Source organism: Neofelis nebulosa, chromosome 8 (assembly GCF_028018385.1).
Source record: "Neofelis nebulosa isolate mNeoNeb1 chromosome 8, mNeoNeb1.pri, whole genome shotgun sequence".
In the NCBI taxonomy this organism is placed as follows: Eukaryota; Metazoa; Chordata; class Mammalia; order Carnivora; family Felidae; genus Neofelis; species Neofelis nebulosa.
In genome coordinates this window covers 61874120-61895091 of record NC_080789.1, presented here as the reverse complement: position 1 = coordinate 61895091, position 20972 = coordinate 61874120, and the positions used below count along the sequence as shown (strand labels likewise).

The window sequence follows — 20972 nt, the reverse complement described above, 5'->3', positions numbered from 1 at the left end:
AGGCTCCAGGCTCCGAGATGTCAGCAGAGCCTGATATGAGGCTCGAACCCATGAAGTGTGGGATGATGACCTGAGCTGAAGTCGGACGCTTAACGGACTGAGCCACCCAGGTGCCCCGAACTAGTCCAATTTCTGAACAGCTAATCCCAGGCTCTGCCCTTCACAACTAGATCCCACGTTTTCTATTTTTTTTTTTTAGAAAACAAAGTCGACAGGTTGTCTAAACTGTTTTTAAAAGATCTACTAGGAATCAGCTTTAAGTTGCTTTCATTCCCTAAACCTAGGCTAGAGACCATGTTCCTGGGAATCTATAGGCATAAGGATTCCACACCTCTTTTGATCACTGCCTTTTATGTCTCACAACTGTCTATGAGAACTTGAAAGTAAGTTTTCCTTGTTGGAATGGAGCTAGTCAAATTGAATAGAAAGGTAAATAGAAGTAAAATACCCTAACGAGGTAATTGGTGTAATTCAATGACTAGAAAGATGGGGAACCACCTGACTCCAACTTGGGAGATGAAGGTGTCATGTCAAAAGTTTGGATTTTGATGTGATGGATTCTGAAACTTGTTTCTATATGTTTCTTTTTGAGAGACTGAGGGCCAGAGAGAGAGAGAGACTAGAGAATCCCAAGTAGGCTCTGCACAGAGCCTAATGCGGGACTCGAACTCACAAACTGGGAGACCATGACCTGAGCCCAAATCCAGAGTCAGATGCTTAACCAACTGAGCCACCCAGGTACCCCAGATTCTGACATTCAATCATGTTCTGCTTCAAGAGAAAAATAAGAGGCCCTAGATCTTCAAGGATCTAGAAAAGGGAGGGCCCCAAACAAGAGCAGGGTAGTGTGTCTAACATAACCAAGGAGATAGAAAATGTTACCAAAATTCATATCCTGCTCCATGCTGGAGCAGGTTTTGCCCAGACTTGGGTATGAAATCCCTGGAAATTCTGATGGCCAATCAAACTATCTCATTCCAATCAAGACCATCTCAGTCTTCTGAATAGAGCTCTGGCACAATCATGATGAGGAAGTCCTGCGGAAGTAGACAGCAGGGAGAGAACAAGAAAAAGGCCTGTGGGCATTCTAGGCTTTTCTGTTGCTCCAAAGATTGGGAAAGGAGAGGCCTAAACTTCAGAGACCTTGCACCAAGGGTGCAGTCAGTTTGGGCCGCAATCTCAGCTCTCTGAATCCTGGGCCACCCGGGAGGGTGGGCTTCCTCAGATCATCCACGGCGCCTGGCTCTGCAAAAGGAGATTAAGCAGGTAGATCTCCACACTGCTCAAGCCCAGATTTCTTGCGTACCTCTCTCATACAGAGCTGTAGGGGAAAGAAACGAGCCTGGCAGGGTTCCCTCCCCATCACCACCAAGCGGTGAACTTGAAGTGCTCAGCTCGTCACCCTCTCTCGAGAAGGAAGACACAGTGGAAGGCTATTAGTGTAGAGCGCTTTATATATCAAAGCTCAAACAAGAGGAGGAGGTTGGAGCCCCGGGAAGCTGAATCACGGCAAAGAGATTCCAACCCTCCCCTCACGTGCTTGTCTCAAGGCAAGCCTTCCTGAACACGCTGTGGGCCCTCCAAACGTCAGGTTTCCCACTGTCCCCTTCTGGTCTAGAGAACCCAGTTCCTTCTGGGCCTCAGGGTTGGGGAGTACCTTGATCGGAAGGGACTAAAGGAAATCTCCATCACAGTCCCACCCCTTCGGCCAGCTCAGTCTGTGGCCTCCATCTTGGTCCCCCGGGGCACCAGGAAGATGGCCCCATCAGCGGCCTGTTGCAAAGCATACTCTTCAGGGGAGTAGCTGTTGCCGGCTTCATCCCGCAGGTGCTGGAAAATGTCACAGTACAGCTCTGTCAGCTGTTGGCGCATGACCTCCAGGGTCCGGTCGGCCTCCCCTCTGGCCCGGAGGAGCCGCTCCCGCTCGCTGCCCAGCCTCTCCAGTTCCCGCTCCAACTGCACGATGGTCTCCAACTTTCTCTTGCGACAGTTCTGGGCGGCCACCTTGTTCTTACCCCGCCGTCGGATGTCCCGGACCAATGCCAGCTGGCTCTCCGTCAGTGGGTACCGCGCCAACAGCTCATTAAAGTCATCTACCGGCAAGTTGACAATCTTGTCCGTCGGGAAGGGAATCTTCATGGCCAGGGCCCGTCGCTCATCCCGACTCCCCGCCTCCCCCCGTGCAGTGGACTTGGCCCGCACAGGGCCTGAGGAGGGTTCTAAGGCTAAGGGGGTCTCTGCAGGTGGCAAGGCATAGTTGGGGTGGGCTAAGGAATTGGGCATAAGTGAGTAGGGGTACTCCACCGGGTACATCTCTACATACTCGCCGCGCCGTCGGCCAGCCTCTGTCCCCTCCAGCTCAAGAGATTCAGCATCGCTATAGTTGAGGGATAATCCTGAGTCAGATTCTGGGTCTTCTTGAGGCTTGGGGGGCCCCCCTGGCAGCCCAATGTCCAGGAGAGCCAAAGGATCTGAGAGGGGCTCACTGAGCAGACCGGAGAGAGTCAGTGGCTTGGAGACTGGTATGGCCATGTTGCCATAGGAGTATGAGGGGTCTGGGACATGAGATGTGGGTGCTGGGAGCTCATAGGGTGGTGGAGGAAGGGAGAAGCCAGCATCTGGGTGGATTGAGCAGGGGCAGTAAGTTGGGGGCGGTGGGGGTCCAGGGTATGGGGCCTGGGCAGGGGGCTCAAACGACGTCTCACTTGGAGCATTTAGTCCCTGCAAGAAAAGCCATAAAGAAGTTTTGGAGACAGGCTGAGGAAGAGAAACCAGCTCTCTCTCAGGATCAAGCTGGGTCCTTCTGAAAGACACAGTGAGATAATAACAAGGGAACAGAAAGGTGCTAAAAAATCACCCAAAGCTTCTTGTAAGGTTGCAGTGCAGCTATTTTAAGCAGAAAGCAGCTTAAACTTGAATGAAAGTCACTGAAGTCCGACTTCAGGAAAGACTATCTAATGTTGCAACAACATGGAATCTCCTCTTCAGAAGTTCTTACTGGGTTGAAATGGCTGCTTTTCCTTTATTTCCTTCAGGAACACAAGAAGTTGTTATCTATAATGACCCCCTCAGACGCCTTTCCTGCTATGGTTATCTGGGGTCAAAGGGTCAAGTTCAGACCCTGGTCATGCCCTGGGTGCCCAGCAGAGGGAGCTGCTGCATGGGAGGAGGGCTTAGGGCAGATCCTGAGGACCCAGGCACAGTGGCAGGGGAGAGAAGGGGGGGTAGGGGGGCAGGCAGAGCCAGGCCTGGGGGCCAAGAGGCACCTTGGGGAGCTGGCACTAGCTCTACCCTCTCCTCTTCGGTCCCTCTGTCCCTGCCCAGGTGCAGAGAGGAGGAGAGAACATGCTGGAAACAGAGCCCCCAACCCACATGGAGGAGCCACCGTGCTCCAGCCCAGCTGGGGACAAAGGCATCATTGTGAGGCCAACAGACACCCCTTTGTCCAACTAGCAGGAGGCGAGGACCCCGTCATAGTCTGACCACCCCCCCTTCCCGAGGCCCCTGAACTATTGCTCTACTACCTGAGGGAAAGGGGCCCCGGCATCTGAGGGCAAGGGGAGGAAATGAAGGAAGAAGATGGGCAGGATTGGAGGAGAGGGGGTTCAGAAGGGAAGAAGGTGAGAAAGGGTAGGCGGGGCAGGAGGTGGGGTAGAATGATGTGAGCAGAGTGGCTGCTGGGAGCGCTTACACCCCCCAATCAGATTCTTCCACCACTCCTATCCCCTGCTCCTCTACACCCCTTTCCCCTTAATGTTCTGGTCTTTCATCCGGATCCCCCTCCTACTCCGACCCTTCCTTTTCCAGTCCCTGGAAGCTTCCCTGTTTGATCCAGTCCCCTGCCTTCGTCCCAGCCAGCCTCCCTGCTTCTCTGCTCTTCCCTCCCCCAGGTTCCCCCAGCCCCGCTCACCTGCAGCTCAGTGATGGACATGATCTCTTGCCAGGTCAGTTCCATCTCGCCCAGCTCCAGAGTGGGCAACTGTGTCACCCTGTTCCTGCTCTGCTGGGGAGGACACGGGGGCATCCTACTGGGCCAGGGCCTGGTCCAGGGTCCCCAAAGCCCAAAAGGCCCCTGCAACCTGTGGCAAAGGAGAAACAGGCTTTGAAAAAAGAAAAAAAAAAGAAAAGAAAAGGCCCCTCGAGTGCCCAGCAATTTTGTCCTGCCTCCATGGAGAATTCCCTGCAGCCTCGCCTGAGAGAAGGACAGGCCTCATCCCCCCAATTATGTTGTCCTCATCAACCAACTCCTTAAGCAAAGGCTTGTCTGCGGTGTGATCTCTGCCTCACCTGCTGTGGCTGTAGTCGGTTCCTTTGGGAGCACAGTAGGGCTTCACCTTCTTTTTCAGACAAGACGCCTCCTTCTCTTCCTCCTACTTCTTACTCCCCCAAAACCGTATCGCTGGGCAGGGCAGAAGTCACATCTTCTGGTTTGTTTTGGTTTGGTTTTTTTCCCTTGTTCTGGGGCAACATCAGGGATCACTCTGGCTTTCCTCCTCTGTCCTCAGTTTTCCTCCTCTGTCTCATGTTCTCAAGATGAGAGTAAGTGCTTGGGGATCCCCAAGGAGTGTGTTGTGGGAAGAGCCAAGCAGACAGCCCCTCCCCTTCTCTGAGATATGGCCCAGGCCTGGTGGCTGATAGCAGCCCTGCCTTCTCCTCCTATCCTGGCTCTGGGCTCCCCTGCTTGTGCCAGATAAGAGGTTTATCAGCTGGAGGCAGCAGAGGAGGAATGGTCTCTGGGGACACTGGACCTCTCTGTCCTATATCCCTGCAGGGTCATCTCAGCCATACCCCAACCCACACAGCCAGGCTTCCAGGGTTCCTAAAGGGACAATCATAGCAGAGACCTATTAAGAACTACCAAGAACTGCGTTGATGTTTTCACCATTGTTATTAGTTTATGAGATTGATTTTCACCAAGATCCTATAATGTCCATTCAGAGAGTGACACCCAACCTGGGAAATAACAGGCTCAGGTCTGGAACATACTAGCTAACTCTGCTAGCCTGTACTGGCCTCTCAGACCCCTTCCCATCCCACTCTTGTGTGTCCATACTCTGGTCCTCTATTGGTGGTCTACCGTCCCATATTGGCCAGTCAGTTCTGTGGAATCTCTTTTCTCCTCTTCTGGGGAATATCCTTTAGAACCTTACATACACACTCCCCTTCACACCCTCACCCCCCGCTTTCTTTGATGTGGGTTCTAGCTGCTGGTCAGCCACAAAGCAGCAGTGTGAGGTTGGGCAAGGCCATCGCACTTCTCTGAGCTTCTGTTTCCTCATTTATAAAACCAGGGAGTTGGATAAATTGAACTCAGAGGTCCCTTTCTGCTTGGGCAGCTTAACATTCTCAACAAACCCTCACCCCTACCTTCATCTTCCTCTTTATCTGCCCCTCTCCTCATCCTACCTCCCTATTCCCAACACCCATCTCCCTGCATCTGTTCTCTCTGCCTTTGGCAAGAGATTCCAAGTAGATTTTGCAGGGGCCTCCCAATATCTTAGGGCCAGACCCAGCACCCTACCCCTGCCATATAAGTAAAGGCAGGCAGGCTAGGGGGTGGGAGAAACTTCTAAAGGGACAGAGGATAGGACTGGATGACTTCAAATTACATGACCTTAGATCACCACAAAGATGGCCTATCACAGCTATCTAATATGGAATTCACTCTTTGACTTACCCCAAATTAGCAAGAATTACAAATTATCCTTTTAAAGCTGGATCTACCCTAGCCCTTGCCCCCACCTCTTTGTTACAGTGCTATCCCCAGAGCTGGGAGCTGGTGTAGGCACAGGCCCTTGGCCAGTGGGCAAAGTGGGTGGGGTGTTTATGTCTGTCCAGGATGCCATTTCAACACCGGAACCCCACCCTCCCCCACCCAGGTTCTGGAGGAAATTGCCCAAAGGCAAAGTGAATGGAGAAGGGGTTTAGGGGTTTAGGGGGCAGGGACAATGCTTCTTGCCTCATAGTCCTTCTGCCCCTCTGCCCTCTGCGCCGCCCCCCCCCCCCCCTTCTCCCTCCTTGTATCTTCCTGGATCTGACTCTTAGGTGCAGTTCAAAGATCCTGCCCTAGGAGGCAGGAGACCAGGTTCTATGGCCTTCCAAATGTGTGACTTTGGCCAAATCACTTCCCCATTCAGTTTCTTCCATTAAATGGAAACAGGACCCTAGAAGCTCTTTGCTATGAGAGGCAGTATCTGGCATCTAGTTCAGGCAGTCACAAACTAGATGATGCACTGCATTCATCCATCATACTTGTAAAAACACAGGCTCCTTCCTGCAAGCCATCCCAGACCTACTGAATTGAATTCATAGGTGCAGGTACCCAGCAATCAGCATTTTAACAAGTGCCCTAGTGTTTCTGATGCCAGAAGCCCACCCCACCTTGAGAAACGCTCAACTAGTCCAGCCATATGTATTTACATGAAAGAACACAAAGCCAGAAAAGAACCTGGCAAATGATCTCCAGACTTCTCTTAGCTTCAAACCCATGACCCAGGCAAGGCTGGATTCTAGGCTGCCCTGGTCTCTGAGACTAGATATCAGTCCCTTCTCATGAAGACCAGGAGCTCAATCTGCCTTGCACCTTTGAGACAAGAAAATGAGAATCCAGAAGGGTCCCTCAGGGAGGCAAAAGGTCAGGGAAGAGGGAGTTGATGAGAATCTCTGGACCAGCTCCAACCATCTCCCTGGTGCCGCGTCAAGTTTGTACCAGGCCAAAGGGGAGTAGTATGTTTTTCCCTAAATACTCAGGGATTGGTAGTGGTCTATACACCAGGCATAGTCCCCTCTGGGTCTTAGGAGCCTACCTTTCTAAGGATGGGACTGGAAGACGGGCTGGCAGCTAGTGATACAGATCAGGGAGGAGGGTGTAGTCAGAATTGGATCAAACAGAACATCACAGGGGACGCAGAAGCTGGACAGATCCTGGGAAAGGAGAGTGAGCCTGCCTGTGTCCCTTTTGCTTTACAGTAAACAGTTCCCAGTTTCCAGTTTCACCTGCACTTTGAGGTCACACAGCCATCTTCCTCCCCACCAACATGTATCAGGTAGGACTGAAGCCATCTTCAGGGACTATAATCCATCCTCCTTACTGTGATCCGGATGGTCCTACCCAGAAAGATCTTATCACAGGAAAGTGATCACAGAATGATATGGAGCTTTCTGCTTAAGGATTCGAGATGAGGACCATTTGGGAAGGGATGCCTTGACGGGGAGACAGAGATAGAGAGGGTGCTTGCTTCTGGGATCCTGTTCTGAGGCTTGTTAGACCACCCCGCCTCTCCAGGTGTCAACAGAAGCAGTGAAAGAATGGGCACGGATCAGCGACACCTGGGGTGTTGGAGAGGCAAGCGAGCAAGCTATTTAGAGAGGTTAAGAAGAATCCCAAAAGACGGAGAGGCACATAGAGGTAAAATAGAGAAACCGAATGGAAGAAAAGGGGAGAGAGATTTGCTCAGAGTGAGGATTAGTCTCCTGAGGGCATACGACTCAAACAGGTGTATGGGAACAGGGGAGAAAGGCCTACGTCTCTGTTATCCTCACTCAGTCCCTAGAAACCAAACCCTGGTCATTTGGGGGCCAATGACTAGAGAGAATCCCAGCCCCAGCAGATCTGATACCTCTCCTCCTCTGTTCCACGGCTACCCTGCCTCCTACTTCCCAAGCTGCTAAGATTTCCAGTCTGAAGGAACCACACTGGGGGCCAGATGCCTTCCTCTCCCTGCTGGTTCCAGCTGATCTCTAACTGCCCCGGGGGCCTGGGAGAAGTGAGGGGGGCAAAGGAGGCAAGACCTCAACAGCCCTGCGCCCACCACTCCATCCTGCTGCCGTGGTTGGCAGCGATCCAGGCATCCGGTGTCTCCGATTCCTCACCTTCCACCAAATCTTCCCAGCTGGCCAGACAGGGCAGTGATGAACAGGAGTAGAGAAGGACGGTGCCAAATACCTGAGAGTCTATCGGCTCTCCAGGGGCAGCCCCCTGCCAAAGGGTTCTGCCTCAGCCCCTCAGAGGTGCCTTGGAGGACCCCTGCCTGGTCCCCATCTACAGCCTCTCACCCCAAGCCTCTCAGAGTGCTCCAGAAGCCATCAAGGTCTTCTCCCAGATGAATTCCCAAAGATGTCAAATTCCTAAACCCAGGGCAGCCTGGGAAGCCCGGAGATCTCCTAGGGACGTGAGGAAAGTTGGTTCTTTTCTCCCTCTGCCACCTCCACCTCCCCAGCTCGCCCCTCGGGGGATCCCACTGAAATCCCCCTCCCACCCCGCCCGTCAGGCACCTGTGCAGGGTCCAAGCAGAGTGAGGAGAGAGATGTGGCTCCGGGGTGCTGTCTCTGGGGAGGCTGGGCCTGGGCTGACACCTCCTGGGTGAGGATCTCTGCTACCTCTGAAAACGGGGGAGGGCTGCGCCCCGCCCCCGGGCCATTACTGAGCACTGAGTATGGAGGGAGAGCGCCGGCGGCGCACCAGCCTCCACTGTGAAGCCCTCGGCCTGAGTTCTCCGTCCTTCCTCCAACCCTCCCCTTTCCCCGTGGCCCTCCTCTCCTCCTGCCCCTTCTGGCCAAGAGAGGAAACTTGAGCCCGGTGTGGTTTCTGCCCACACCCCGCCCCCACCTTGTTCCCGGCCAGCGGGGGCACACACGGTTCCCAGCGGCTCCCAGCCCTCCTTTTGAGCCCAGGAGTCCCGCCAGGCCTGCGTCTCTCCTATGCACAGGATGAATTCCAACCCGGTAGCCCGCTCCAAAGTGACCTCTAAACTTTATACAGGTCGCAACCTCCTTCCTTCTGCCCTCTTGACTCTCTCTGAGACAGGGAAACAGAGTCACAGCGAGGTGGATGGCAGCGAAAGATAAGGACTTAATGTCTAGTGTCCCAGCTCCTTAGGCAGGTGGGCATGGAGGGCGCTGCTTTTATTTAAGGAAAGCCTGGGTTCTGGGAAAGAGGCAGGGGAGCTCTTTTGGGGAGGAGGGGCAGTTGCTGCTTTGATGTGTCCTTTCACCTGTAGCCCTCTCCCCTCCCCCAGCAGCCTCAGATGTCCTAGGACAAAGGCCTCTTTCTTGGCCAGGTTTGTTGTCAGTGTGTGAGGGGAGTTGGATGTGTGTGGGGGCGCCCAGAAGGGACATTATTCACCTCTCTTAAAGGGGGCCCTGGGTGCCAGGCCGGGCACCCGAACACATGGCAGCCGCATACTCTGGACAGGCCAGGACACCTGTATAGGGTATCAGGTTCATCCCCAGCACCCACAGCAGCTCTTTCTCAGGCCAGTAAGTACTCCCAGAAGTCACTCCATCATCCCTTGGCCTCCAACACACAACCCAAGACCCAGGCCAAACAGATCTCTCTCTGGAGACTAGAAGAGGCTTCCTTCCTCCTAGCTTACTTTTAGTGACTCTTAGCTGTCAGGAAAGTCCCTCCTATGTCTAGCTTCAGTCCTTACAGCTGCAGCTGAGGCTTTTTCTCTGTTTTTTTCTTCTTATAATGTTCAAGTTATACTGGAAACAAAGAGTGGGAGGCAGACAGGTGTCACCCCAAGGCAGAGCTGGCACCCAGCCAACATCCTCTGATAGGCTCCTGTTCACTGTTAAAATAATGGGAATGTTCTGTTTCCTTTGGTAACGCATAGCTACTGGGAGTCCTCCTCCAAGTGTTCCCCACCCCTACAGCCCTACATCAACCCCACTTCTCCCTTAGGACCTTCCACAGCCAGCAGCACAAGCAAGCAACTCAAGCGGCAGTTTGATACAGCTTCTTTGCATCCTTCTTGCAGCCTGTGTGTGTGGGACTGATCAACACCCACTCCAAACCCATGGTTACATGCTTTGGATTCCATCTCTAGCCCAGGAGATGATGATTCTACATGTGTGATCTATGTAGGACAGGAGGGGACCCACGGCTTCATTGCACGGCACATGTGGGTCCGGAATCTCTTGATGACCTGGCCGTGAATCTGGGTCACATACCTGGAATCTGGGCATTCAGACACAGCTCTCAGTGGCATACTTATTCTGGCCCCTCAGAGGGGATGAAGGGTGGCGATAGTCACACTGGTGGCTGATTAAATAATGATATCAGGTTACAGCTAGTCAACAGACAGTTATTGAATGAAAACTACCGGTTCAGGCCACGGTTGTGGCATTGCAGATACAACTGTGGATAACACAAGCCTCATCGCTCGTTAATTCATTCAACAAATATTTATTGAGTGTCTGTTATGTGTTATACTCCAGGAACACGAAGATGAATAAGACATAGTCTATGTCCTCACTCACAGTCTAGTTGGGGAATGACACTAATAAAGGTCTATATAAAGTGCTTTGGGGGCGCCTAGGTGGCTCAGTTGGTTAAGCGTCCAACTTTGTCTCAGGTCATGATTTCGCCATTTGTGAGTTCGAGCCCTGTGTCAGGCTCTGTCCTGACAGCTTGGAGCCTGGAGTCCGCTTCGGATTCTGTGTCTCCCTCTCTCTCTCAGCTTTCTCCCCTGCTCACACTCTGTCTGTCTCTCAAAAATGAATAAACGTTAAAAAAAAAAAAATGAAAAAAAAAAAAAAGTGCCGTGGAGTCGAATTTCTGCTTTGTGAAATTCAGGAAAGGCTTCACAGAGGAGGTGACGATTGAGCTGGGCTGTGGAGAATGACTAGGGGTTCACCAGACAGAGAGGGGGAGAAGGGTGTTCCAAGCAAAGGTATGAAGGAACAGAGGCATAAAATGTGAAATAGTTCTTTGGGTCTACTAGGGTGGGGTGTGGGGTAGGAGCAGTGGAAGAGAAGCCTGGGAAGTTCGGAGCTAGATTGTAAAGTCTTGAAAGTCAAGCTAGGGAGGCAGTTTCCTACTTATTTCAGGGGGACAGACACAATCATGTACAGCAAACCGAGTGAACAGACAGTGTTCACTGAGGTGACTGGCCAGACAAAAGTGTCTCTCCCACCTCTCCCCGACTCTCCTCCTGTAGGAAGAGGCCATTACATCTGTTCCCAGGCTGTGTCCTGCCTCCAGAGCATCCTTTACAGCCCTCAGGGGGTGGGAATGATTCCTTCAGCTTCCGCCTCTCAGATTCCTGATGTCCAGAGTCAACAGCCTTCTTCTTCTTCTTCTTCTTCTTTTAATGTTTATTTATTTATTTATTTTTAGAGACAGAGACCATGAGCAGGGAGCCGGAGAGAGGCAGAGTGAGAGGGGGGGAGAGAGAGAAAATCCCAAGCAGGCTCCACACCGTCAGCACAGAGCCTGACGCCGAGCTTGAACTCACAAACCGTGAGCTGAAATCAAGAGTCAGACGCTTAACCAACTGAGCTGCCTGGGCATCCCCAAAGTCAACAACCTTCTATCTTAAGTCTTTGCCTTAATTTACGATTAACAGGGAATTAGGAACCTGAATGGGTTGGATCGTGCCTGTGGCTTGGCAAGGCAAGATACCTGAGAGTTTCCTATCTCAAGATTCTCCCCCTTCAGCAAAGGTAGCAGACAGAACATGGAGAAAAACAAAGCAACAGATCTTTACTGTTATACCACTCTCCATCCATGCTGCTCACCTATCCCCAGAAGGCTGACTTGTCACCCCTGATGAATCCACCCCCCACCCTCACTCCAACGCATGTGCACACCACCACCAGCATCAGGTCAAGCCACAAGCAATGTTGCCAAACACCCCACTGGGTTATGCAACCAGCTTCCCGAGTAGGGCGGGGTAAGTAGAGGTGGAACCAGGGGAGGGCCATGGGTCCCAGAGGGAGATGGCTGCCTGGCCTGCTTGCCTGCTGGTCTGACCGCAGTGGCCCCAGGGGGCGGGGGCAGGCCTGGACCTTTATCAGTGCCCTGCAGGGCTGCACCCGCCACCCCCCGGCTTCCTCTCTCAACAGACGGAAAGGGGAGGCAGCCACAGGAGGCAAGGGGAGGGCTGGGCGTTATCCTAGGCACCAGAGCCTGGCAGTTACCCCGGATGGCTGGGGGAGGTAGGGATGGGGGGTCTGGGACCCCGGAATAGTTGAGGCCCCTCTTACTAAAGTAAACTGAGGCCCAGGTAGTAGAACCAGATCTCCTAAACCATCCATTGTTTTCTTCCTTGTGTTCTAGTTTGGGTGAGGATCATATAAAACGGTCTTTGAAGAGGTTGCTTTGCAGTGGTAAGAATTCTTAAGAGGATTGACTCAGGCAGGAGTTGAGGGGAGACTGAGTCCCACTGTCAGACCAAGAAACCTTGGAGCTTATGGGCCCAAGGTGTTGGGTAAGACTGAGGTTCCCAGACTCTGGCTTCTAAGAGCTATGTCCTGAGAGCAGAACCTAGCCGTGAACCCCAAATGGATGAAGGCTAATAGATAAGTCCAGAGTGGCCCTGAACGAATAACCCCCAGGGCTCACTTCTAAACCTCCAAAGAGATGTGAGCATGACACTTAGCGGAATGCAGGAGGACCAGATCCTGAATCCTGAGGCCTGGGCTTAAGTCAGCATTTCCAGGTGATGTGCCTTGGGGCAGCCCACCCTTTCCGAGCTTTGTCTCCCCACCTGAAAAATGGAGATAATGATGATAATACCTATTTGGTGGTGTTGTTGGGAAGATGAAAAGGAATCAATAGGAAATTGGAGTCTGTTAAGGTCGGGGAAAGGGAAGCTTCAAAGCCTGAGGCTGCAGGGCCTCAGGGGCTTGAGGGATAAGATGACCCATCTGGAGGCCACACTCCTGTGGAGAGAAGCTTGGAACAGAATGGCAGCCAGTGGGTAGCCTGACTCTGGGAGACATCTAGGCCTAGGATGCAGCAGTTGGCTGGGGAGAGTGGTGGCTAGACTTCCAGGAACTAGCCCTCAGGCCATGGCTCTCCCACCAGCACTATTGGGCGGGGACAGTTTTAGCCACACGATGGGCACTGGGCCAGCCTTATGGGCTTCAGCCACCTTCCAGGAACCCAAAACCCCTACCCCCACCTCACCCTGTCGCAATCCTCTGCAGGGGCGGGGCTGCCTAGGAAGTGCCACCCTCTGCTCCTTACAGGATGAAAGACTTGATGCCTACTTTTTTTTTTAATTTTAATGTTTATTTTTGAGAGAGAGAGAGAGACAGAGCATGAGTAGGGGAGGGGCAGAGAGAGAGGGAGACACAGAATCCGAAGCAGGCTCCAGGCTCTGAACTGACAGCACAGAGCCCTAAGCGGGGCTCAAACCCACAAACTGCGAGATCATGACCCGAGCCAAAGTCAGACGCTTAACTGACTGAGCCACCCAGGTGCCCCTAAATCTTTTCTTTTCTTTCCTTCCCTTCCCCTTTCTTTTTCTTTCTTTCTTTCTTTCTTTCTTCCTTCTTTCCTTCCTTCCTTCCTTCCTTCCTTCCTTCCTTCCTTCCTTCCTTCCTTCCTTCCTTCCTTCCTTTCTTTCCTTTCTTTCTTTCTTTCTTTCGAGAGTGCATGAACTGGGGGATGGAAGGGAGGAGAGAGAGAGAGAATCTGAAGCAGCCCCCATGCCCAGCCCAGAGCCTGATTTGGGGCTTGATCTCACGACCCTGAAATCATGACCTGACCTGGAATGTTTAACCAACTGAGATGTTTAACCCACTGAGCTATCCATGTGCCCCTAAATATTTTATTTTTGAAGTTTATTTCCTTATTTTGAGAGAGAGAGAGAGAGAGAGAGAGAGTGTGTGTGTGTGTGTGAGTGGGAGAGGAGCAGAGAGAGAGGGAGAGAGAGAATCCCAAGCAGGGTCCACACGGAGCCAGAGTCGGGGCTCCAACTCACAAACGGTGAGATCATGACCTGAGCCAAAACCAAGAGTCAGATGCCCAATTGACTGAGCCACCCAGGTGCCCCTAAATATTTTATTTTCTAATATTTTATTGTGTATATGAGTTTGTGCTTTATTATATTCCCCTGTAATAGAGATGGTGTAAACTGTATTGTACAAAACTTGACTCAGGCACTATAACATTAAGACTAAGAACATGAATTTTAGGGGCACCTGGCTGGCTCAGTCAGTGAAGCACATGACTCTTGATCTTGGGATTGTGGGTTTGATCCCCACATTACGTGCAGAGATTACTTAAATTAAAATCTTAAGGGGCGCCCGCCTGGCTGGCTTAGGTGGAAAAGCATGCAACTCTTGATCTTGAGGTCATGAATTTGAGCCCCATATTGGGTGTAGAGATTACTTAAACAAATAAAAACTTTTAAAAAACCTTTAAAATTTTGTTTTCTAAAGTTTTTATTTGTTTAAGTAATCTCTATACCCGGTGTGGGGCCCGAACTCACAACCCCAAGATCAAGAGTCATATGCTCTTCTGACCAAGCCAACCAGGCACTCCCCCAATTATTTCTTAAAAGTTTATTTATTTTGAGAGAGAGTGTGTGAACAGGGGAGGGGCGGAGGGAGAGGGAGAGAGAGAATCCCAAGCAGGTCCCTCCCTTACTGTCAGCGCAGAGCCTGATTCTGGGATTGATCTCAGGAATTGAGAGATCACGACCTGAGCCAAAATCAACAGCTGGACGCTTAACCGACTGAGTCATCCAGGCGCCCCCCCCCTCCAAATTTTTAAAAAATGTTTATTTATAAGGGGTGCCTCAGTCGGTTGAGCAACTGACTTCGGCTCAGGTCATGATCTCACGGTTTGTGAGTTCGAGCCCCGCGTCAGGCTCTGTGCTGACAGCTCACAGCCTGGAGCCTGCTTCTGATTCTGTGTCTCCCTCTCTCTCTGCCCCTCCCCCACTCATGCTCTGTCTCTGTCTGAGAAATAAATAAACATAAAAAAATTTTTTTTAATGTTTATTTATTTCTCAGACAGAGAGAGAGAGAGAGAGAGAGAGCGTGTGCACACATGCGGGCAAGTGGGGGAGGGGCAGAGAGAGAGGGGGACAGGATCTGAAGCCAGCTCTGCGCTCAAACTCATGAACTGTGAGATGGTGACCTGAGCCAAAGTCAGACACTTAACTGACTGAGCCACCCCGGTGCCCCCGCCAACCCCCTTTTTTTTAAGAGCATGAATTTTGAAATTGGAAGCGCCTGCACTCTGACAATCACTTTGAGATCTCAAGCAAATTATTTAATCTGTCTGAGCCTAATTTTACCCACCTAGTAATTTGGGGGATAATAACAATACTTATATGTTATTGTGAAAAATAAATTAGTTAAAGACCAGGTATATATGTTTAATTCAGTGATTCAGTGCCTGGGATATAGTGAGCACCGTTATGGTACATATGTATGTGGCACATCTGATATTATTATTAAATAATTAAATTATTATATTAAATTGTTGTTAACTAGTAGATAAACATCTTACTGAGAAGGATTGCATTTCATGTTTTGTCTTTTTTATATATACAAGGTGTCTAGTTCTGAGCATAAATATTCTCACTCAATCAACAAATATTTCTAGAGTACTTACCAAGTTGCTAAATTTGGAGGATACCAAGAAAACTAAGTTGGGATTTTTGCCTTTGGGCACTCACAGTCTAATGGTGCAGACACATGTATAAACAGATTAGTAGATATGGCCAGTGATGTGAGAATAGGTAAGTTAATTTTGGGGGGAATGAAGGAAAAGGGTTAACTATTTTAGGGAAGGCCTTGGAGAGGAGCTAACCTTTCAACTAGTCTTGAAAGATGGAAAAATCTGAATTTCCTAGGGAGAAAAATGAGTGACAACATACTGGGCAGAAGAAACAATATATGCAAATGCACAGTTGTGGGGGGAAAAGCCTGTTAGATTTGACCAGTTACATTGTATGGAAACCCCAATGTTGTAAAAAGAGGTTTGGGTGGAGAGGAAGTTTCCTGACGTTTTCTGGGACAGCCGAATGGATCTTAGTGAAGAGATTCAGGGCCCACACCCTGCCTGGAGGCTAGTTGCCTATCAAAGTTCTCAGATAGCCCCCTCCCTCCAAGTACCCTGGGCCAATTTGGGTTGACCTCCCCTAGGAAAACTTAGAGGGCTTCACTGAGGTTCTTCCAGTCTCTAGGAGTGACCATCTTGGCCAAAACTGACAAGGAGGGGACATTCTGGGGTTCTCTTCACCTTGGTGAGACTGGGCTCACCTTGATGTAGCACAGGGAGACACTGGATGAAAGTTGCCTAATTTGCCCTGTGCCTCTGGGCCCCTTCCAAAATTTTCTTGTATTTAAAGCTTCTTCCAAAAAGCCGTTCTTCACACTAGGGACTCACATTTTCCCTGTTGGCAATTCTTAAGTGTGTTCTCCCTGTTTGCAGCTGAAACCATGCTCGTAACCTGTATATCCTGGTCATATTTTCCCCAAAGAGATCACTTGCCAGAGAATGAGACACCCACAAGGAGGAAGGTGGAGGGCTCCTGGCCTTGTCTTCCCCAAACTATCAGCTTTCCTTTTCCAGAATGAAGGGACAGAAGAAAAGAGACAGAGATCCAGACTGAGGATTGGTGGAGAGCCAGAAGCTCAGTTACCCGGACAAGAAATGAAAAGCAGACTTCATTGTTTCTTACTCTCTGGTGGGAGGAGAGGTGGAAAGAAGAAATAAGGAAAGACCAAGGGTTGGAGAAGAAAAGAAAGCTGGAACAATTTAATTCAGATAAAATCTGAAATGTCCAAGTAACTTACCTTCTGTGCACCATTTTCTGCTTTTTCTTTTCATACCCTAACACCACTCCTCCCACCCAATTACCCCTTTTTCCTCAAGCACCTCTAAACCATTGGTACTATGTCTTTATTTTATTCTTTAAATAATCCATCAACTGCCCTTCATATCCAGAATTATAAACTTGCAGACACTGTTAACTTCTTTGCCCTTTTCCCCCTCCATTCAACTTTCCTGGGGAAGAAAAAAAATCCATTCTGGGGAGCCTGACTGGCTCAGTCAGTTGAGCATGCTACTCTTGATCTCAGAGTTGTTAGTTTGGGTTCCATACTGGGTGTAGAGATTACTTAAGAAATAAAAAAAAAATTGGGGCGCCTGGATGGCTCAGTCGGTTGAGTGTCTGACTTCAGCTCAGGTCATGATCTCACAGCTAGTGGGTTCGAGTCCCTCATCGGGCTCTGAGCTGTCAGCACAGATTCTGTGCTGCTTCGGATTCTGTCTCTTCCTCTCTCTCTCTCTGCCCCTAACCCACTCTCATTCTGTCTTTGTCTCTCTCAAAAATAAATAAATGTTAAAAAAATTTTTAAAAAAGAAATAAAAAAAATTAATTCTGGTTAAATCCAACAATTTAGCCTCTCCACATCTATACCTAGACAGCTAAATATTGATAGAGAAAATCTCAGATTCTTGCTGAATTGTATCACTTTATTTTTCTTTGTATTTAAAAAAAATTTTTTTTATGTTTATTTTTTAGAATGAGAGAGACAGGGGTGCCTGGGTGGCTCAGTCGGTTAAGCGTCCGACTTCGGCTCAGGTCATGATCTCGCGGTCCTGAGTTCGAGCCCCATGTCCGGCTCTGTGCTGACCGCTCAGAGCCTGGAGCCTGTTTCAGATTCTGTGTCTCCCTCTCTCTCTGACCCTCCCCCATTCATGCTCTGTCTCTCTCTGTCTCAAAAATAAATAAACGTTAAAAAAAAAAAAAAAACAGAATGAGAGAGACAGAGCACAAGCAGGGAGAGGGCAGTGAGAGAGGGAGACACAAAATCCGAAGCAGGCTCTAGGCTCTGAGCTGTCAGCACAGAGCCGATGCAGGGATGGAAACCACGGACGGCGAGATCATGACCTGAGTCCAAGTCCGATGCTTAACTGCCTGAGTCACCGAGGCACCCCTGACTTGTATCACTTTCAGTTTATGCACCCAAAACTCAACATTGCCCAATACTACATTTCCCTGGTAAATTCTCATTTCTACTCTGCTCAATAACTGTTTCACACCTTCTATCTTCTAAAATCTCCAACACCCCCTCCACTTCCCTCTCAGCAGATGACCTTGCCTCGTATTTCATTGATAACATAGACGCAGTTAGATGGATTGTCTGATTTTTCTAATACCAAATCCACCAGCTTACTTGCACGCGTTCCCACATGCTGAGAGCCTTCTACCTTATTAAGATGAAAGAAGTATCCCTGTTCCCAACTAAAGCCACCTCCTCTCAGCTCTGTGAAAAGATGAGAAAATTCGATTCCTCTGATGTATAGCTAACATTAAATTCTGCACCATACACAGCAATGTTGCTCTCTGTACAGCTGACTATGTGGTTTCAGTCCAGAGGAAGAGGCATACAATAATTCGGGGGGTGGGGGTGCTGAATTGCAAGGCGGCAGTCCTAAGAGTTCATCCAGGTAGGGGCGGGCGCCTGGGTGACTCTGTCGGTTAAGCGTCTGACTCTTGGTTTTGGTTCAGGGCACAATCTCACAGTTCATGGGTTTGAGCCCCGCTGCTGGTGTGGAGCCTGCTTGGGATTCTCTCTCTCTGCCCCTCCCCTGCTCGCACTCTTTCAAAATAAATAAATAATAAAACTTTAGGGGAGCCTGGGTGGCTCAGTCGGTTAAGCGTCTGACTTTAGCTTAAGTCATGATCTCGGCGTTCGTGAGTTCAAGCCCTGCTTTGGGCTCTGTGCTGACGGCTGAGAGCCTGGAATCTGTTTCAGATTCTGTGACTCCCTCTCTCTGCCTCTCCCCTGCTCGCACTCTGTCTCTCTCTCTCAAAAATAAACATTAAAAAAACATTAAAAAAAATAATAAAGCTTAAAAAAAAAAAAAAAAGAATTCATCCAGGTAGAATTCCCAACCCTTTCTCTTGGAAGAAAACAGCAGCTATATCACCCCGGGAAGCTTCCTCTTTGTGGTCTTAAGTTTCATCATAGTTGTGTGTTGGTAAGACACCTCCCACACTTCAGAGAAAAAGCCAGACTGCTGTTAGGTCAGAAAGAGACTACTGTCTTCTCTTGTCTCCCCAAGACCTGTTTCACTGTCAGGAGGTGCCTCCACTGAGCACCCAAGGCTTGAGGTGTCTTCACCAGTCATCTTGTGGAGGGAATGTGCTCACACCTGCAAGTCACCAGCAATGGCTGCTGGCACTCTTCTGTCTGTGATTACCAGTGTCTGTGCTGTTTTCCATTCTATAGAAACAATCAGTGATTGCTTTATTTATTTTTTTTAATTTTTTTTTAAATGTTTATTTATTTTTGAGACAGAGAGACACACAGCATGAGCAGGGAAGGGGCAGAGAGAGCGAGGGAGACACAGAATGTGAAGCAGGCTCCAGGCTCTGAGCTGTCGGCACAGAGCCCGACGTGGGGCTCGAACTCACAAACCGCGAGATCATGACCTGAGCCGACGTCAGCCGCTTAACCGACTGAGCCACCCAGGCGCCCCTCGGTGATTGCTTTAGCAAGAGGCAGAGCAAGCCCTGGGCTGGGAGTTGGATGAAGTGTTTAGCACCTAATCTGGGTGAACTCTGTGAGGCCCAAGGCGACCCCAAGTGTTTTCCAAATCTCTGTTCCACTCTAAAATGGAAAAACCAAACAAGAGAAACGCCTCTCACTACCTCTCCAAGTACACAAAGTAAGGCTCCTTCCACACTTGGGTTGATGTTAGAGTGACAAGAGATAGAAACATTGTTGATTTTTCTTCTTTAAGAGGATCTGGGCCTCAGCTTGAATGCCCAGAAGTTGATTTTGGCCCATCAATTCATCTTAGAACTCATTTATGCTGACCAAACTTAAAAGAGCATGAAGTATAAGCCATATGGTTGATTTAATGTCCCGCACATGACTTACGGTGGCCTAGACAATCCTCTTGACCAATCAAAATACTTGACAAGTTTGGAAATCAAACATTATAACTAGACAGCTTCTTAGTGAACAGGTGAATTTTTGGATAATTTTAATGGCTAATACAACTACCTCCATCTCCTTTATAAATATATAAGATATTCACTTACGGAGGCAGAACAGGAAATCTTCTTCCCTGTTACTGGAGAAATATTGACTTTTTTTTTTTTTTTTTTGGTTGGGGAGGGGGAATCCTAGGAGGATTATCTCCCCCTTTTGTGAAGACCAGGTACAATTCAATTGATTGGGTTTTAGCTCCAGCCAAGCTAATATAATTGATTCTGTTTATGTTCACTTCAGCCATTTTATTATAATTGATTAGGTTAGGGTTTGATTGTGTTAGGGCTCCAGCCATTCTACTTTAAGTGATTAGGCTGTAGAGCTTTAGATATATTGATAGAATTATGCTTTCCTGAAAACGACACCAGTTCATTTGCTACTTCTACATATGGATGATCTCATCCATTACACTTTGGCTTTTCCTAATTTCACTTGTGGTACACAATCTTTAGGGGGTATTTTCCCACTGTTACTGTTCTGTGCTCACTGCAAACTGAACAACTACAGTGGTTTCCTATTTGCTCTTTTTGCCCTTCATCTCTCCTCGACCCCTTCCTGCACATGCAGTTGTCAAATGAATTATCTTTGCTTCTGTTTTTTTCTTTAATTTTTTTTCACATTTATTTATTTATTTTTGAGAGACAGAGGCAGACGGCACAAGCGGGGGGTGGGCAGTAAGAGAAGGAGACACAGAATCCGAAGCAGGCTCCAGGCTCCCAGCGGTCAGCACAGAGTCCGCCGCGGGGCTCGAACTCACAAACTGCAAGATCATGACCTGAGCCGAAGTTGGACGCTCAACCGACTGAGCCACCCAGGCATCCCTAATTATCGTTGTTTTTAATGTTTATTTATTTTGAGAGACAGAGAGAGAAAGGGAGGGGGAGAGAGAGAAAGGGAGGGGGAGGGGGAGAGGGAGAGAGAGAGAGAGAGAGCGCGCGCACACGCGTGAGCACGAGTGGGGGAGGGGCAGAGAGTGGGGGACAGAGAGAATTCCAAGCAGGCCCCTTGGTGCAAGCACAGAGCCCCACTCAAGTCTTGAGAGCCGTGACATCACCGCCTGAGCTGAAATCAAGAGTTAGACACTTAACAGACTGAGCTGCCCAGGTGCCCATCAAATTAAATATCTTAAAATGTCTTCCACGCAGCTTACAAAATAGGAAAAAATACTTGCAATTCATATGTCTGATAATGAATGGCCTAGTATCCAGAGTATA

The 20972-nt window shown here is 49.5% G+C and overlaps 1 protein-coding gene and 1 long non-coding RNA gene across 5 annotated transcripts; one reads left to right on the top strand and one right to left on the bottom strand.

Moving 5' to 3' along the window:
• Window positions 1-1436: 1436 nt before the first annotated feature.
• NFE2 (nuclear factor, erythroid 2) lies at window positions 1437-8530 on the bottom strand. 4 transcript variants are annotated; one of them, XM_058742517.1, is made up of 4 exons: window positions 8275-8530; window positions 4288-4819; window positions 3911-4079; window positions 1437-2721 (listed from the first exon to the last, which is right to left on the bottom strand). In XM_058742517.1, the coding sequence occupies exons 3-4, from the start codon at window positions 4022-4024 to the stop codon at window positions 1714-1716; spliced, it is 1122 nt and encodes a 373-aa protein (XP_058598500.1). In that variant the 5' UTR covers window positions 4025-4079; window positions 4288-4819; window positions 8275-8530; the 3' UTR covers window positions 1437-1713. The 4 variants fall into 4 exon arrangements, with proteins under 4 accessions (XP_058598500.1, XP_058598502.1, XP_058598501.1 ...); XM_058742519.1 differs by having other exon boundaries at window positions 4288-4458; XM_058742518.1 differs by having other exon boundaries at window positions 4288-4399.
• On the top strand, window positions 6878-16540 carry LOC131519469 (uncharacterized). The gene is made up of 2 exons (XR_009265640.1): window positions 6878-7046; window positions 16322-16540. It is a non-coding gene; the product is annotated as an uncharacterized LOC131519469 (long non-coding RNA).
• Window positions 16541-20972: the final 4432 nt, after the last annotated feature.

Coding starts and splice junctions, on each gene's coding strand:
- NFE2 (XM_058742517.1), bottom strand. CDS start 4,024: ATGCCCCCGTGTCCTCCCCAGCAGAGCAGGAACAGGGTGACACAGTTG. Junction 2,722..3,910: donor TGTCCATCACTGAGCTGCAG/GTGAGCGGGGCT, acceptor CTTTTCTTGCAG/GGACTAAATGCTCCAAGTGA.